The sequence below is a fragment of the Emys orbicularis genome, chromosome 6 (assembly GCF_028017835.1).
Source record: "Emys orbicularis isolate rEmyOrb1 chromosome 6, rEmyOrb1.hap1, whole genome shotgun sequence".
Classification (NCBI taxonomy): Eukaryota; Metazoa; Chordata; order Testudines; family Emydidae; genus Emys; species Emys orbicularis.
The window spans coordinates 63,668,448-63,688,150 of NC_088688.1; the positions used below are offsets into that span (position 1 = coordinate 63,668,448).

The following is a 19,703-nucleotide window of genomic DNA, read 5'->3' on the forward strand; positions in this document are numbered from 1 at the left end:
GCGCTACAGCCAGCAGCAACCACCCTGCCCAAGTCCCCACGCGCGCGCCCTCAGGCTTGAGCTGCAATCGCGCATGCGTCGACCCCAGTTTAGTTTTGGAGCGACGCGCCTCGGTCACCTGATAGCAACAGCGGCGGCCGGGGAGCGTCCATGGCAGCGGCGGCCCTGCCGGACTCGGAGCCATGATGAGAACTTCCGCTTCCTCTGCCGCCGCTGCAGGGCCCGGCCGCGCCTAGGCCGCGGCGGCTCCCCCTGGAGGCCGTGGCCGTACCCGAGCCGGGCAGGGAGGGGGCGCGATGCGGCCGCCGCTTCCCTGGCTCCTGACCGGGCTGCTGCTGGGAGCGCTGTGCGAGGAGGCTGCCGCGGCGAACAGCGACCCGCCGGCCCGCTCGACGCCCCCGCAAGGCAGCACCCCCGGGGAGGCGACGCGGAGCAGCAATGGCAGCAGCAGGGCCCCGCCCGAGCGGGACCAGCCCATGACCCAGCGCGCCCTGGCTGTGCTCGTGGTGGCCAGCGCCGCCCTCATCGTCTACTTCGTGATCCGGACCGTGCGGTGAGGGGCCAGGCGGGCGGGGGATATAAGCCCTGTCGGGTTCTGCCGGGCGCGGGGGTCGGTGCTTCCCCTGCAGTGTCCCACCTCCGGGCCCGGGTGCAGCGGGGCTGGCCGTGGGGTGTGAGGATTTCTCGCTGCACACGCCGGGGGATTTGCTAATGAGCGCTCAGGTGAGGTGTACGGAGCCAAACACTGCGTGCCCAGCGCAGCCTGCCCCGGGGGCATCCCGTGGGGTACGACACGGACATCTCGCGCTGTGCATCCTCTGCAGGAGAAACTGCACTGGCATTAGCTTTGCACCCTCCTGTGCCCATCACCTTCGGTTCCTTAGCTGTTTTGCCTTCTTGCTGATGTCAGGTACTTCGGGCAGCGCTTTCTAGGGAGGAGCAGTCCTTTGCTATCTGCCTTGGACTGAATGTCACAGGTCAAGTACCATTCTAAAATGTTGACAGCATAGTTATAGATGCCTAAACATAAATACAATGTCACATGTTAATCCCCAAACACCCGTGTCACATTTTACACACATTCAGTCTTGCTGTAAGAATCCTCATTGTTTTGACCACGTTACCCCCTCTCCTTGCCACTCTGCACGTCTACTCAAGCACATGTCTACTTGTCTTCACTTTTAATGTCCTTGTGGAGAAACATTGATTTAAAAGTTCTCTGTGGCTTATCCTTGACTACCTTTTGAGACTTGGGGCTGGTCTACACTACTGTTTAAGTCAATGTAACTTACATCACTCAGGGGTATGAAAAAGACAAGTTACAGTGACCTAAGCACTGTCCACTCGGGCACTATATCGGCAGGAGACTCTCTCTTGCCAACATAGCTTCTGCCTCTCGCGGAGGTGGAGTATTTGTGCTGAGGGGAGAGCGCTCTCCTGTTGGCATATCCCGTTTGTATAGTGTGTCTGGTGAAGACACGCTATGCCAACGGGAGAGCACTCTCCCCTCAGCACAAATACTACAGTGGCGCAGCTGCATTGGTGCAACTGCGCCGATGTAGCGCTGTAGTGTAGACTTGCTCTTGTATGTTGTCAAATCAATAATGCTGCTCTTCATTGCTCACTTGTTATTTTTCAAATTCTTTTTACATTAAATTGAAGATGATCTGTATCATAAAACCAGAAAGGGTAGTTAACTGTTGGAACAATTTACCAAGGGTTGTAATAGATTCTCTATCATTGGCAGTTAATTACTTTCACAGTTAAAAATGTAAGCCTTATTTCCTGTCTGAATTTGTCTAGCTTCAGTGACTAGCCATTGGATCATGTTATATCTTTCTCTGCTAGACTGAAGAACCCATATTTCAATTTAATGCCTTTGGTTTGTTTTGCGTCACCAAAGAGTGAATCTTGCATAGATGATCCAATGCGGAGCTGCACTGTGTGATTGCCAATCTTTAACTTGCAAATGTCTTAAAGATTCAACATATACCCCAAGTTGATTCACTTTTGTGGTAAATTGATAATTTTTCATTAAAAGATGTAAGCTTCAAAGTTAATATTTGAGCCCTTCAGCAGTATGCTAACCAATATATTGCATTATGTAACATCTCTTCTAAAAAGGAATATTATCATTTTTTGACAAGTAAGATCCAGAACACTCAGGTACATTAAGATGAGTGACCTAATTGCTTAAGTAGTCCTAAAACTTTCTTTCAGCTGTAGTCTGGCACAACTGGTATTTTGTATCTTGGATTGTTTTCTCTGACATTAGTTTTCCCTATCCATGCTTTTTGATAGCTTGGAGTCCATGCTGATTTTCCTCTCATTAATAAAATAGCAAGCATATATACTTGCATATGTGGAAAATATGCACTTATCGCTTGTTGTAAAGCTTGGAGATACATGGAGAATGAAAGCACTGTATAGTGTGAAATTACTTTATTTTTAAATCCAGTTACTTTTATATGTTTGCAGAAATTTTGCAGGAATGGTTATTGTTTTGTTTTGGGAGAGAGGCATATTTTCATGCACCAAGTACCGTCAAGCTTCAGATGTGATTCTTTAAGGGGACCTGTCAATTTTAAATTGACTTCACTCTGAAAATTTCTTATTTACTTTTGTTACAAGTAATTCTTGTTATTGGGGTATTTAGTGCAATGGATTAGGTACACCACGTGTCTTGAAAGGTATGTTTGGGTAGCTATTAATCATTGTAGCAGTGGAGATATGTCTGCAAGTTTTGCATCTGTTGTTCTGGCAGCGTCTGGTGCTGCTTTGAGTTTGTGTTTGTCTTGGACTGTGGGAAACTTGCTTCTGTTAATGAATTTGCCAAAGTTGGGGGGTTGTTTGAAGGCCAGAAGAGGGAGTTTGGGAAAGATTTCTTTCAGGACGTGGTCCCTGTCAAGCACAGATTCTAATTGTTTAATGATACCCTGTATGGTTTCCAGCATAGGGTGGTAGGTGACAACTAGGGGTGTGCGATTGCAGAGTTTTTTTTCGTAATGAAGTAGGTTCTTTTGATACAGGTACTGATACAGCTGTGCCCTGCAGCACATTTAGTGAAGACACTCTATGCCGACGGGAGAGAGAGCTCTCCCGTTGGCTTAAAAAACCCACCTCTGCAAGCAGCATAAGTGATGTTGGCGGGAGAAGCTCTCACATGAATGCTTATGTCAGTTTAATTTATGTTGCTCAGAGGGGTGAAATATTCACACCCTAAGTGACATAAATTTTGCCAACAGAAGCTGTAGTGTAGACTTAGCCTAAAACTCATGGACTCAAAGACACTGGATTTATGGCTTAGTTCGAACAATCTATAACTCACTAACCCTCCTTTGCCCTAGATCTGCAGAGATGTTAAACTACCCACTTCACCTTGTATGGTCTTTTATAGCATGTTAATTCCTTAGCTAATAGAGGGTGGATTGTTTAGTATGTGACACTCTGAGTAGCTTTTCAGACCTGAAGAAGAGTTCTGTGTAAACCCAAAAGCTTGTCACTTTCACCAGCAGAATGTTGTATGTCTGAGTTAGTGACGACTCAAGATTGTTGAAAAATAGGCTCAATTGGAATTATTTAATCAAAGATTATCAACCAGAGATTAGTACAGGACTATATAGAGTATAGAAAGAAAAGATACATTACCACTCTGTTGTCGGATCTAAGGTGGCTCTGTCTCTTTCCTTCACTGTATCTGGAGATGTATGCAGTTTCATTCCCCAACTTAACTTCTCATACAAGTGTCGTCATATAGGACATTTCTTTGGCAAAAACATGTTCTGATGTCATTTCTATACATTCTCGGTTTACCTGATTTATATGTGAAGGCATAATTTATTTACAGCTGAGAGGACCGACAATTCTTTAAGATAGTATCTCTCAGTGAGTCCTTCTTATCCCATGATTATTCTTCTCTGTTGATTCCCCAACAGAAAACATCTGCTGTAACAACCATCCCTTATTAGTTTCCCAAGTCTTTATATATGCTTATGTAAGGCTATATTTTAACGATGGGGAGAGAGTTTCCTAGAATATCTGAAGTTTTATAGACATGAAGATGCCATGAATTATTAAATACAGCCTAATGCAGGGGTGGGCAAACTACTGCCCGCAGGCCGGATCCGGCTCGCCAGCCGTTTTAATCCAGCCCTCGAGCTCCTGCTGGGGAGCAGGGTCTGGGGCTTGCCCCACTCCGGTGCTCCAGTGGGGGAGCAGGTTCGGGGGCTGCTCCACGTGGCACCCAGAAGCAGCGGCATGGCCCCCTTCCGGCTCCTACACTGCCCCTGCCCGAAGTGCTGCCCTTGCAGCTCCCATTGGCCTAGAACCGCAGCCAATGGGAGCTACAGGGGCGGTGCCTGCGGATGGGGCAGCGTGCAGAGCTGCCTGGCCTGCGTCTCTGCGTAGGAGCTGGAGAAGGTACATGCCGCTGCTTCCGGGAGATGCTTGAGGTAAGTGCTGCCTGGAGCCTGCACCCCTGAGCCTCTCCCTGTACCCCAAACCCCTGCCCGAGCCCTGATCTCCCTCCCGCCCTCCGAACCCCTCGCTCCCAGCCTGGAGCAACCTCCTACACCCCAAACCCCCCATCCCTAGCCCAACGCCAGAGCCCTCACCCCTCCTCCCCGGACCTCACTCCCCCGCCCCATCCTGGAGCCCCCTCCCACACCCTGAACTCCTCATTTCTGGCCCCACCCTGGAGCCCTCACACTCACACTCTCTTGCACCCCAACCCCAATTTTGTGAGCATTCATGGCCCGCCATACAATTTCTATTCCCAGATGTGGCCCTCAGGCCAAAAAGATTGCCCACCCCTGGCCTAATGCATAAAATTCCTGAGTAGGGTTACTTGTCGGTCAGTGTTCTGGGCCTTAGAATTCAACTTATTCTTTGTTAACATTATAAAGATTCTGAAGAATAGTTGATATATAAATAATCAAATATACAGAAAGAAAGGACTAGAAGGATGAATATTTACTAATAGATACTAACAAGAAGTTGGTCCAATAAAGGTTATACCTCTCCCACCTTGCCTCTAATATCCTTGTACCAACCAGTAAGTCATGTATTTTAAATATACCCTTATGGAAGAAGGCTATGTCTACACTACAGGATTAATCCAAATTTACAGAATTCGAATTTTGGAAACAGATTGTATAAAGTCGAATGTATGCGGCCACACTAAGCACATTAATTCGGCGGTGTGCGTCCATGTACCGGGGCTAGCGTCGATTTCCGGAGCGTTGCACTGTGGGTAGTTATTCCATAGCTATCCCATAGTTCCCGCAGTCTCCCCCGCCCATTGGAATTCTGGGTTGAGATCCCAGTGCCTAATGGGGCAAAAAACATTGTCGCAGGTTGTTCTGGGTACAGCCTCACCCCTCCCTCCATGAAAGCAACGGCAGACAACCGTTTCGCGCCTTTTTTCCTGGGTGAACACAGCAGACGCCATACCACGGCAAGCATGGAGCCCGCTCAGCTCAAGACAGCAGTCATGAACATTGTAAACACCTCGCACATTATCGTGCAATTTATGCTGAACCAGGACCAGAAAAACGAGGCAAGGAGGAGGCGGCGACGGCAGCGTGGCGACGAGAGTGATATGGACATGGATACAGACTTCTCTCAAACCGCGGGTCCCGGCGCTTTGGAGATCATGTTGTTGATGGGGCAGGTTCTATCCGTGGAACGCCGATTCTGGGCCCGGGAAACAAGCACAGACTGGTGGGACTGCATAGTGTTGCAGGTGTGGGACGATTCCCAGTGGCTGCGAAACTTTCGCATGCGTAAGGGCACTTTGGTGGGGCGATAGATGGAACCCATATACCTATCTTGGCACCGGCGCACCAGGGTACCCAGTACATAAACCGCAAGGGTTACTTTTCAATTGTGCTGCAAGCACTGGTGGATCACAGGGGACGTTTCACCAACATCAACATGGGCTGGCCAGGAAGAGTTCATGACGCTCGCGTCTTCAGGAACACTATTCTGTTTAAACGGCTGCAGCAAGGGACTTACTTCCCGGACCAGAAAATAACCGTTGGGGATGTTGAAATGCCTATAGTTATCCTTGGGGACCCAGCCTACCCCTTAATGCCATGGCTCATGAAGCCATATACAGGCAGCCAGGACAGGAGTCAGGAGCTGTTCAAATACAGGCTGAGCAAGGGCAGAATGGTGGTGGAATGTGTATTTGGCCGTTTAAAAGGTCGCTGGCGCACTTTACTGACTCGCTCAGACCTCAGCCAAACCAATATCCCCATTGTTATTGCTGCTTGCTATGTGCTCCACAATCTCTGTGAGAGTAAGGCGGAGACCTTTATGGCGGGGTGGGAGGCTGAGGCAAATCGCTTGGCTGCTGATTATGCGCAGCCAGACATCAGGGCGATTAGAAGAGCACACCAGGAAGCGCAGCGCATCAGGAAAGCTTTGAAAACCAGTTTCATGACTGGCCTGGCTACCGTGTGAAAGATCTGTTTGTTTCTCCTTGATGAAAAGCCGCCCCCTTTATTGACTCATTCTCTGTAGGCAACCCACCCTCCCCCTTCGATCACAGCTTGCTTTCAAAGGAAATAAAGTCACTATCATTTAAAAATCATGTATTGTTTATTAATTGATTATAAAAAGAGGAAGAGAACTGAGAAGGTAGCCCGGGTGGGGTTTGGGAGGAGGATCGGAGGGAAGGAAAAGGCCACTTAAAAAAAGGTTAAAATAATGACAGCCTTTTGCTTGGGCTGTCCACTGGGGTGGAATGGGAGGGTGCACGGAGCCTCCCCCCCCCCCACGTTCTCACACGTCTGGGTGAGGAGGCTATGGAACATGGTGAGGGGGGAGGGTGGTTATACAGGGGCTGCAGCGGCAGTCTGTGATCCTGCTGCCGTTCCTGAAGTTCCACCAGACGCCGGAGCATGTCTGTTTGCTCACGCAGCAGCCCCAGCGTTGCATCCTGCCTCCTCTGATCTTCCTGCCGCCACCTCTCATCTCGAGCGTCTCTCCTCTCCTCACGTTGGTCCCTTCTGTCCTCACGTTGGTCCCTCCTATCCTCACATTCACTGGCATCTTTTCTATACTTTGAAACTGTGTCCTTCCACTCATTCAGATGAGCTCTTTCATTGCGGGTGGATTCCATGATTTCCGCGAACATCTTGTCTCGCGTCCTCTTTTTCCGACGCCTTATCTGAGATAGCCTTCGGGACAGAGGAGGGAGGCTTGAAAAATTTGCAGCTGCTGGAGGGAGGGAAAAAAGGAGAGAATTTTTTAAAAAGATACATTTTACAGAACAATGCTTATACTCTTTCACGGTGAACAATACTATTCACATTACATAGCACATGTGATCTCTGTGCAAGGTCGCATTTTGCCTCTTAATATTGTGTGCCTGTGGCTTTGCTGTTAGAGATCATAGACGCAGGGCCGGGCAACAGAATTCGGCTTCCATGCGGCCATGGTAAGCCATTGTCTTTCAGCTTCTGCGCCCTCCTTTCCCACATACCAAGCAAAGCTCGTTGAGTGCTGCGGTTTTCCTGTTAACCTTCAGCAGCAGAAAACAAACTAAACCCCCCCCCCCTCCAATTCTCTGGGATGATCGCTTTATCCCTCCCCCCACCACGTGTCTGGTATCAGGGAAGATCCCTGCTAGCCACACGTGAAAAGCTCAGCGCCAATCCCCAACCTCCCCCCCCCCACGCTTGGCTTACTACAGGGAAGGATTTCTTTTCAGCCACAGGCAAACAGCCCAGTAGGAAGGGCCACCTCTGTCCCCTTAATTAAATTCCCGTATTTCAACCAGGTTACCATGAGCGATATCACTCTCCTGAGGATTACACAGCGAGATAAAGAACGGATGTTGCTTGAATGCCAGCAAACACCGGGACCATACGCTGCCAGGCTTTGTCATGCAATGATACCAGATTACTTACTACTAGCATGGCGTGGTCAAGTGTCCTACCATGGAGGACGGAATAAGGCTGCACTGCCCAGAAACCTTCTGCAAAGGCTTTTGGAGTACCTCCAGGAGAGCTTCATGGAGATGTCCCTGGAGGATTTCCGCTCCATCCCCAGACACGTTAACAGACTTTTCCAGTAGCTGTACTGGCTGCGAATGCATCCCAAGTCCTCAGGGCAAATTAATCATTAAAAAACGCTTGCTTTTAAAGCATGTTTTATATTTTAAAAGGTAAACTCACCTGAGGTCCCTTCCATGGGGTCATGGTCTTGGGTACTGGCTTGGGAGGGTACTTCAGTCAGGCTGAGAAAAAGATCCTGGCTGTTGGGGAGAACGGAGTGCTGTGTGCTCTCCGCAAGCTCGTCGTCGTCCTCCTCCTCCTCCTCCCTGTCTGCAGAATCCTCAGGTGTGGCTGATGAGATTACCCCCGCCTCGGAATCCACGGTCAGAGGTGGGGTAGTGGTGGCGGCCCCCCTTAGAATTGCATGTAGCTCAGCGTAGAAGCGGCATGTCTGTGGCTCTGACCCAGAGCGACCGTTTGCCTCCTTTGTTTTCTGATAGGCTTGTCTGAGCTCCTTGACTTTCACGCAGCACTGCTCTGAGTCCCTATTGTGGCCTCTCTCCATCGTGCCCTTGGAGATTTTTTTGAAAAGTTTTGGCATTTCGTCTTTTCGAACGAAGTTCTGCTAGCACTGAATCCTCTCCCCATATAGCGATCAGATCCAGTACCTCCCGTACGGTCCATGCTGGTGCTCTTTTTCGATTATCGGCCTGCATGGTTACCTGTGCTGATGAGCTCTCTGTGGTCACCTGTGCTCTCCTGTGCTGGGCAAACAGGAAATGAAATTCAAATGTTCACGGGGCTTTTCCTGTCTACCTGGCCAGTGCATCCGAGTTCAGATTGCTGTCCAGAGCGGTCACAATGGTGCACTGTGGGATAGCTCCCGGAGGCCAATACCATCGAATTGTGGCCTCACTAACCCTAATTCGAAATGACAATATCGATTTCGGCGCTACTCCGCTCGTCGGGGAGGAGTACAGAAATCGATTTTAAGAGCCCTTTATTTCGAAAGAAATGGCTTCGTTGTGTGGACGGGTGCAGGGTTAATTCGATTTAATGCTGCTAAATTCGAATTAAACTCATAGTGTAGACCAGGCCTAAGAGAAGAAATGAAAGTGCAAAACTGGTTTTGGACAGCCCAGAAGGGTCAGAATGCTGCCTTTAAACTACATACATACACTTCTGTTGACCTTAGTGTAAAATCAGTCATTGAAGAAGGCAATATACAATTCTTCCAACCCCTCCTTGAGCTAAGATGGTCTTGACCTATCTGTATGGGTTCTTATAATAGTGCCCATCACCATAGCACTTTGAACAATGAACGTGGACAATTCATGCATTGTATCCAACTGAAAAATAACTTCCAAAAGCAAAGGCTTTACAAGCAGAAACAAAGTTAGATTACAGAATAGATGTTCACTGTCCTAATATGGGCTAAACATTCCTTAATGTTATGTACTGCATGTTCTGTCAAGTATGAATAAAACTGGCACATGAGTGATAGTTTCATATTACAGCCTCACTTTTTAATGCTGAATTTAAGAAACCTTCTTTCATCACTTCTTGTAAACTGCTTCTGGTAAACAAATTTCTAAACCAACATCTTGTAGATCATGTCGTAGAATAAATGCATTCTAGCAAAGATGAAGAAGGGTTTTCAAGGTCAAAGTTACATGTGTAGCGTGAAAAATACGTAACATTGGAGCTGCCAGCAGAATGGATGGCTCTTGAAGTGGTAGAGGATATAAGTGATTTCATGTCAAGGTCGCAGGTTTAAATTTGACCTACTTTGGTAGTTACTGAAAGTCATTATCTTCTGAAGTATGATTGGCTGGCCTACAGCATATGAAATAAGTTGACCAAATTCTGTCAAATTCATGGTAAATATTGGTCCATTTCTGGTTCCCTTTGTGAAAAGGACAGACAGATTACTTTTCACTCCTAGAGAATCCTCCATGACGGGCTAGCCATTGTGTTGGTGCCCGTATTGTCATTGTCCATAATTCAAGAACTTTAGCCTCCATTATAGTCAGTTTTGCACCAGTCGTGATCAAGGACATTCATTTTTAAATGAGATTTTAAGAAGTAAATGTACGCAATTAAGTGTTGTTATTCATTAGATGGAGGAATGTGCAGATAAATTCCTAAGGAATGAAGATCTGTTTCCAAGCAAATCTCCACTTGCGAAACTGAACCAGTAGAAACAGTTGCCATGATTTAAATAAACCTTCCCCTGTAGTTCTTGCAAAAAAAAAAAAAAAATGGCACGACTGCACTGAGAACCTCCAAACTAAAGACTGGAATCTAACTAGGCTAATTTCATTTTTTTAGATTAGAAAAATTCAAAAGTAAACAGCATGAACAGTGGAAAGAAAACTATATTTCAAAAATTCTATCTTTAGTTATCCAAGACTCTACTTTTACTATAACGAATCTCTTTTCTGAAGAATATCACTCTTTATCCCTGGATATTTAGAGGGATATTCTTAGATTGATATCTGGAAATTTTCCAAACTGTTACAGTGGTTAATATATCACTCAGAGCAAATTAAACAAATATAGATTGACAGATTTACAGGGTCCAATATTACAAGCCCTTACTTATGAGAGTAACCTTATTGAGCTGAATAGGATTCTTTCATGTGAATAATGGAAATTTGTGGATTAGGCTCCAATGCTGTAAACAGACATATGCTTAACCTTAAGCACGTGCATAACCCGTCTGATTTCATTAGTTAAGTATGTGTGTGTTTGTAGGACTGAGTCCTTATGTGCCATTTTGGAATGCAAGCTTGAGCATTTCCCCCTTGGATCCATTAAAGTCAGTGGGATTGAGGGCCCTTGGCATCTCATTCAATTGAGTGTATAATAAGTAGAGCTGCCCAAATAATGGTTGGGGTGAGGAGGGGGGATTTGGTGTGTTTTTTTGTTTGTTTGGTGGTGGTGGTTTTATTTTGGTGTGTGGTGATGGGATTTTTTTGTTTGTTTTCATTTGACCAGCAAACCAAAAAACAATCACCTTGCATTGACCCCAAATAATTTTTTGTATTGCTTTCTCTGTAAAACAAAAACCTGGAAAACAATTAGGTTTTGGTCAAATGACAAGTTTTGTTTTCCAGCATTTTTAACTTTTATTTTTTAATTAAGAGCAAAGCAAATTTTGGAAATGCCATTCACAAAACTGGTGTTGGTGCTGCTGCAGCAATTATACCCTATACCCTTTATGGTTAGAGGACTTACCTGGGATGTTGGAGACTTGCATTCAAGTCCCCATTCTTCCTGATTCACAACAAAATTTTGAACTTGGCTTTCCCACATTGCAGGTGAATGCAATAACCAGTAGACTCTAGGGTATTCTGGGGTGGAGCTCTCTATTGAAGCTGTTCCACTTACTGTAAATATTCATACAGAATGACTCTGGATTAGCCTGGTGGTTAGAGTACTCATCCTGGGGAATAGAGGGTTGGTCACCTCGGTTTCAGTCCCTGCTCCAATGGATATTTAATTATTTATCCAACATGGCATAGCTTCAACCGGAGAGATTGTAACCCACCCCCACATACTCTGTAGTCTAGTTGTTAGGGTCATCACCTGCAATGTGGGAGACCCAAGTTCAAAATTTTGTTGTGACTCAAGAAGAATGGGGACTTGAACCTAAGTTTCCTGTATCCCAGGTAAGTTCCCCAACCATGGTGCTATAAGGGTGGCAATGCCTCCACCTTCTCTGGTGGTTTTGTGAATAGCACCTAAGTTGCCTTGTGACTCTAGGCTGGAAAAGAAAATTGGTTGGAACTGTTCAGTGAATTTGAGTCAAATTCTTGAATACTTTTGGTCAACCTGAAACTTCATTTTTCCACAGATAAACTATTAATCTTAAAAAATTCACTCAGCACTAATAAATAAAATGGCGTCTTCCACCAGCTCTTGATATGTTTGGAGAGTTTTTCAATAAAACACTTCAATTTGCAAGCATTTGATGAAGTTTAATAAAGGCTGCCTAGTCAAGGCTGCTTAACTGCTTCAAAGTACTGTCTGTGAGGTAATGAAAGATTATTTGATTTATTAGTCTCTTTTTCCCCTCTATTGGTGACTCATTGAGAAAGTGGACTTGATCTGCAAAAGACATGAGTCCCTTTTTAAAAATAAAAATGTTCTTCCAAACAATAGCTGCCCAGAGTATACTCACCGGTACCCCTCTTGGCATTCTGATTAAAGCTAGTTTTGTGGTAATTGAAATGTACAACAGCAAATGTGCCCTTAAATTAAAAAAATGCTATTAAAAAATGCATTGCTGTTAATCTTGGATAGTGTGTGTCCATTTGTATGTGTAGATTCTAGTTTGCTCTTCTCTAGTTCTGAGAGCTTATTATGGGTTTATTTTTCAGTCATCATTATTCACTGCTACAGTGAAGATTGTGATTGGATCATAAACCACTATTTTCAGTAATTTGTAAGTGCTGTAAAAGATGGTACAGTAAAAATGTAACATTGCGAAGGATTTTCTTCTTGCTTTTTTAATTTCATTGTAAACTACCCATAACTCATATTATTACTCTTTAAATAATTCCAGAAACATGGAATTCATGTAATACAAGTGAACCAGCTCATTGTAGGGACCAGACTACTCTTTTTATTCCATCATCAGACCCATGGCTAACCTTGCTTCCTCTGAGGATGACGCTTTTGAGAATGCCTTTTAAAGATGAAGTCTCCTTTTTCTGAGAGCTGCTATAGCATCACTAGCAATTCTGGCAACAGTACATAGCTTGTAATGCTTGTTCTCGTAACAGAAACAGACCTCCAAAGTGCAGGAATGATAATGTATATTGCAGATTCATGAATGGTGAAATTGCTTATTATGACTTTCAGCATTTCCATCCAAAAAGATAGTCATTATATTCCTGAAAGGCTTCCGGTCTAGCACTGTTCATAGTCCTTTGTTCCTTCTGTCTACCAATATTAGACTGAAACTTACTCTTTTGCTGTCCTTTGTATAGTAGAGAGCTGTCTAGATTCCTGTTTGTTTTTTACTGGCTGTTTGGCAGTTGGCTAGAGTAAAAATGATAGATGGCGAGTGGCAACATATTCCTGCAAAGTAATTAAATATTAGTTTGTTTTGTTCATAGCTTGATTGGAAAGTCGTTCATTAATTATGGTAGTGGTCTTGGGAATGCAGAACATGCATCCATGCCAAGGTTCTCAAGGTCTGACCAAACCACAGTTTTAATTCTCAGTCTCCTCTGCTTGATCCATTTTTTTTTTTCTTTTATAACCCCAAAACTTCCTCTCTGGAGTCCCTGAGAACTGAGGCCTTGTCTACATGGGAGGGTTTGGCACCAATGTAAAAAGTGACTGACTTGCACTGATGCTGCATTCTCTGGCTGGAAGCCAAGGTAACCCATATCATTGCAGTGAATATACATTAGAGGCTCACTGTTCCTGCTACATTGGTGTAACTACACAGGTGCCACACTCTCCTTCGCCGCTGTAGACCTGAAAGCATACTTTTTTCCCCTCCCACACACATTCCCCAACGGCCTTCTCCAAAGTCTCTTCAAACATCTTCCTTCTGGCATTTTAGCTGCAGCAATAATTTGCCAAAATTACAGTAAAATATACTTGGTTTGTATAATGCCTGTCTCCTGTAGATCTCAAACTGCTTTACACTGGTGGATAGGTATAACTGTCCTTGCTACAGGTGGGGGAACTGAGGCCCAAGGTCACAGCAAGTCAGTGACAGAATTGGGAGTAATAGAACCCAGGTGACCTGACTTTAATTCTGGCACCCCACCAATTTGGTGTTATCTATTTTGACTTTCTTATTTTGGTTTATACATAAAGACTAAAGGAACACCTATGTGTGGCTATAGGTGACTTTGGCGGTATTTAGAATTACAAGTGTTGTAACTTACATGTCCCTGAGTTACTCCCCTAATAATCTGGTAAATAAAGAAAATAAACTTTGATTCAACCCTCCCACTTTAACCAAAAGCCTGTCTTAGGGCTTGGCTACACTTGCGAGTTAGAGCGCATAAAAGCAGCCCCGGGTGCCTTAGCTCACTACCCGTCCACACTAGAGCGCTCTGACTCTGCGGCTACAGCGCTGCTGGTACTCCACCTCGGCGAGAAGATTAACACTTGGTGCGCCTTGGCTGAAACACCCGGGTGTCAGTGTGAACGAGGTGTTGCATTACTGTGCTCTGATCAGCCTCCGGAAACGTCCCATAATCCCCTTAAGTCAAGTGGCCACTCTTGTCATTGTTTTGGAATTGCTGCAGGAATGCGGATATGCCCTTTGAAAGCTCCGTTTCTGACAGCCGGTATGCTTATCTGCTCCAAGACAAAGCAACCATTACTGTGGAATGCTGTGTGTGTGTGTGTGTGTGTGTGAGAGAGAGAGGTATAAAATATAAATTAATGGAGATATCCTATCTCCTAGAACTGGAAGGGACCTTGAAAGGTCATTGAGTCCAGCCCCCTGCCTTCACTAGCAGGACCAAGTACTGATTTTGCCCCAGATCCATAGGTGATCCCCTCAAAGATTGAACTCACAACCCTGGGTTTAGCAGGCCAATGCTCAAACCACTGAGTTATCCCTCCCCCCCTGGTGGGGAGGAGGAGGGGTCTGCTGCTGTCTGAACTTACAAGACAGCATGTGGACATGCTCTCAGCCCCCCCAAAACCCACTCTCTCTCCCTCCACATACACACAACACACTCCCTGTCACACTCCACCCCACCCCACCCCCATTTGAAAAGCACGTTGCAGCCACTTGCATGCTGAGATAGCTACCACAATGCACTGTTCTCTGTGGCTGTTGCAAAAGCTGCTAATGTAGGGTTACCATACGTCCGGCTTTTTGGTCCTCAAATCCCCGTCCGGGAGGAATTTCCAAAAAGCGGGACATGTCCGGGAAAATAGGGAGGCATGGTAAGGGGACCGCCTCCTCCCCGGGCTCCAACTTTCCCGCCTCCCGCCACTCTCCCCTGCGCAGCAGCAGCCAGAGCCCGGGAGAAGGCGGCTGCAAGCTCGGATGCTGCCGCTCGGCCGGAACCGGGGCCCGAGCCGGGCCGGGCCGGAGCCGCTGGGACCGGGGCTTGCGCCGCTCACCCGCCGGCCGGCGCCGCTCACCCGCCGGCCGGCAGGGCCGGGAGTGCTCGGCCGGTGGCCGGGCCGGAACCGGGGCCCGAGCCGAGCCGGGCCGGAGCAACCAGGGCTGGGGGTGCTCGGCGCAACTCGTCCAGGGCCGGGGGGGGAGCCGGTGCCCTGGGGCCTGAGCCGAGCTGGAGTCGCTAGGGCCAGGGCCGGGGGTGCTCGCCTGGGGCCAGGGCCGCTCGGCCGGAACCGGGGCCGGCGCCCCAGGGTCCGAGCCGGGCCGGAGCCGCCAGGGCCAGGGCCTCTTGGCTGGCCGCCAGAGGGAGCCGCTCGGCCGGGGGGGGGTGGCGGACTGGGCCACGCCTTCTCACGCCGCCCCAGCTTACCTCTTGCCTGCCTGTTTCAGGCTTCCCGCAAACATTTGATTCGCAGGAAGCAGGGGAGGGGGAGGAGCAGGGGGCGGAGCGTTCAGGGGAGGGGGCAGAGTTGGGGCAGGAAGGGGCGGAGTTGGGGAGGGGGCGGGGTCCCTTGGAGTGTCCTCTTTTTCCAGGACTGCAATATGGTAACCCAAGCTAATGTGGCCATGCCAGTGCGCTTGCAGCTGTCAGTGTGGACAGATTGCAGCGCTTTCCCTACTGTGCTCTACGAAGGCTGGTTTAACTCAAAGCACTCTACATCTGCAAGTGTAGCCATGCCCTTAGAAAGTGGCCTCCTCAGGCTTACCAAGTTTATTTGCCACTTTTAATAAGCTTCCCTGAAGAGAGGCGTGGTAAACCCTTAATTCAGGGATAAGCTATGGAAGGTGCAATATCTACACATTCTCAGGGTATGTCTACACTACGAGAGTAGTTCGATTTTACTTAAATCGAATATGTGGAATCGATATTACAGAGTCGAACGTGTGTGTCCACACTAAGGACAGTAATTCGACTTTGTGAGTCCATACTAACGGGGAAAGCGTCGACATTGGAAGCGGTGCACTGTGGGCAGCTATCCCACAGTTCCCGCAGTCCCCGCTGCCCATTGGAATTCTGGGTCAAGCCCCCAATGCCTTCTGGGGAAAAAAATGTGTCGAGGGTGGTTTTGGGTAACTGTCGTCATCCAACAGTCACTCCCGCCCTCCCTCCCTGAAAGCGCCGGCGGGAAATCAGTTCGCGCACTTTTCTGGTCAGTGACAGCGCGGACACCACAGCACTGCGAGCATGGAGCCCGCTGCGACCATCGCTGCAGTTATGGCCGTTATCAACACCTCGCACCTTATCATCCACCTTTCCCAGAGGCAGATGCTGAGAAATCGGGCGAGGAGGCTACGGCAGCGCGGTGAGGACCTGAAGTCTGAGAGTGGCACAGACCTGTCACAAAGCACAGGACCCCGCGCCGAGGACATCATGGTGGCAATGGGTCATGTTGATGTTGTGGAACGGCGATTCTGGGCCCGGGAAACAAGCACGGACTGGTGGGACCGCATAGTGCTGCAGGTCTGGGATGAATCACAGTGGCTGCGAAACTTTTGCATGCGGAAGGGGACTTTCCTGGAACTTTGTGAGTTGCTGTCCCCTGCCCTGAAGCTCAAGGACACCCGCATGCGAGCAGCCCTGAGTGTCCAGAAGCGAGTGGCCATAGCCCTCTGGAAGCTTGCAACGCCGGACAGCTACCGGTCAGTCGCGAACCACTTTGGCGTGGGCAAATCTACCGTGGGGGTTGTTGTCATGCAAGTAGCCAACGCAATCGTTGAGCTACTGCTCTCAAAGGTAGTGTCCCTGGGAAACGTGGAGGTCATCATAGATGGCTTCGCCGCGATGGGATTCCCAAACTGCGTTGGGGCTAAAGATGGAACTCACATCCCTATCCTGGGACCGGATCACCAGGCCAGCCAGTACATTAACCAAAAGGGCTACTTTTCAATGGTGCTGCAAGCACTGGTGGACCATAGGGGACGTTTTACCAACATCAACGTCGGATGGCCGGGCAAGGTTCATGACGCTCGTGTTTTCAGGAACTCTGGTCTGTTTAGACGGCTGCAGGAAGGTATTTACTTCCCGGACCACAAAATAACTCTTGGGGATGTGGAGATGCCTATAGTCATCCTCGGGGACCCAGCCTACCCGCTAATGCCCTGGCTCATGAAGCCCTATACAGGCGCCCTGGACACTGAAAAAGAACTCTTCAACTACCGGCTGAGCAAGTGCAGAATGGTGGTGAAGTGTGCTTTTGGACGTCTCAAGGGGAGATGGAGAACCTTACTGACTCGCTGTGATCTCAGCGAAACCAGTATCCCCATTGTTATTGCAGCTTGCTGTGTGCTCCACAATCTGTGTGAGAGCAAGGGGGAGACCTTTATGGCGGGGTGGGAGGTTGAGGCAAATAGCCTGGCTGCTGATTACGCCCAGCCAGACAGCCGTGCGATTAGAAGAGCCCAGCGGGACGCGCTGTGCATCCGGGAGGCTTTGAAAGCTAGGTTCCTGAGTGAGCAGGGTAACTTGTGACTATTAAGTTTGTTTACAGAGAAGCTGAACCTGCCCCCATTTCTTTACCCAGTTAATGTTCACTATCCTCTCCAGTTACATACCCCGTTCACCCCCTTCCAACTAGGGTGACCAGATGTCCTGATTTTATAGGGACAGTCCCGATTTTTGGGTCTTTTTCTTATATAGGCTGCTATTACCCCCCACCCACTGTCCCGATTTTTCACATTTGCTGTCTGGTCACCCTACTTCCAACACACGTTTAAAATTAAAATCACTTGAAATTTGTTAATGAACACCGTTTTCTTTATTACTGTTTTCGCGGGAAAGTGTTGAACCTGGGACGCAGACTGTGGTGGGGAGCGGTTGTAGTGTAGTGATGCAAAGGACGCTTGTAAACTCCAGGAATGACAGGCTCCGCAGTGGTGGACTGGTTGTTTCAACGGAGCCTGCCACCCCTCCTGTTCGGGACTCTGTGTGTGGGGGCTATGTGACTTTGTGGCAGTGGGAGGACGGTTACAGATCCCCTGCTGCGTGGCTCTGTGATCCAGGATAAGGACCGCTGCATAAGATCCCTAACCGCCCTCCCCCGCCACAAAGTCACATAGCCCCCCCCCACACACACACAGAACATGAAAACCACCTCCCAGACTGACCAGGGTAACTAGTGAATGCAATGTGTGTGTGCCCTGCTGCTGAACCTGCCCCCGCCTCTGTACCCTGGTAAAGGTGACTGTCCTGTCCAATTACCAACCCCCTTCCACCCCCTTCAAACAGACTCTCCTCTAAAAGAACATGATGGAAACAGTAATTAACAGAAACGTATTTTTTATTAGCAACTACACATGAAACTGGGGGATGAAACTGGGACGGGGGCTTGGGTGAGGCGGGAAGGAAAGGACTTATCAAATTTTGGGGAATGAGAGCCTTCTGGTACTTGAGCAGTCTGCAGGGGTGGCGTGAGAGTTTTCACGGACTCTGCCGCCCCTCCTTCTTGGGACTTTGGGTGAGGGGGGTATGGGACTTTGTGGCGGGGGAGGGCGGTTAGAGAGAGACTGCAGCGGGGCTCTGTCCTCCTGCCTCCGGTCCTGCAGAACATCCACAAGGCGCCGGAACGTGTCTGTTTGCTCCCTCATTAGTCCAAGCAGCGTTTGAGTCGCCTGCTGGTCTTCCTGCCGCCACCTCTCCTCTCGTTCCATGTGTGATCGGTGCATTTGGGACAAGTTCTCCCTCCACTGGGTCTGCTGGGCTGCCTGGGCTCGGGAGCAGCCCATAAGTTCCGAGAACATGTCCTCCCGTGTCCTCTTCTTCCTACGCCTAATCTGCGCTAGCCTCTGGGAGTGTGATGCCAGGGTAGTTCGGGAGACAGTCGCAGCTGTGGGATGGGAAAAAGGGAGTGAATTCCTCAGAAAGATAAATTTTTGGGTGAACAAAGAACATAGTCTTTCTCTGTGAACAAGACCATGCACAGCACCTATCACATGCGCACTCAGGACAAGGTTGAATTTTTGGCCTTCGCATTCAGTGCCTGGGGTCTTGCAGTGCAGATCAGACAAGCGGGACAGGACAGTGGAATTTGGGTAATAGGCTGACATGGTAAGCCGTAGACTTGTGGCTGCTTAAAACTTTTATAATAGCACTGGCCTCCTTTCACGTTCAAAGCAATGCCAGTCCCTGCTGCCAGCAATCCGGCAAGCATGAACTCTGCCCCGTCCCACCCCCTCGCGGCTGTCCCAGGGAAAGATCCCTGTATGCTGCTCCTCTCCCGCCTCCACCGCGTGGCTCTAAACCGCCGGTTACAGTTCTGTAAAGGAACAGGCAAGCAGTCCCAATACTAACATTCCCCTACCTAATTCAAAGCAGGTCACCATGAGCAACATCACTCTGATGAGGATTTCAGAGATGGAGAAAGAACGGATGCTTCGGGAAAGCCTGCAAAGACCAGGGCCGTATGCCGCCATGCTCTGCAAGGCAATGATACCCGAGTACTTGATTGTCTCCTGGCGCGGAAACGTTTCCTACCACGGAGGACCCAATAAGGCCGCTCTCCCAAGGAACCTGATGCAAAGGCTTTCCAGTTACCTCCAGGAGAGCGTCGTGGAGATGTCCCAGGAGGATTTCTGCTCTATCCCCGGACATA

The 19,703-nt window shown here is 48.3% G+C and overlaps 1 protein-coding gene across 1 annotated transcript in view; it reads left to right on the forward strand.

The window, feature by feature from the left end:
• Positions 1 to 296: 296 nt before the first annotated feature.
• The window catches only part of FAM174A (family with sequence similarity 174 member A), a 41,257-nt gene continuing 21,850 nt past the window's right edge, over positions 297 to 19,703 (forward strand). The window contains exon 1 of the mRNA XM_065406768.1: positions 297 to 553. Coding sequence (XP_065262840.1) covers positions 297 to 553 — 257 coding nt within the window. The remainder of the gene's footprint in view (positions 554 to 19,703) is intronic.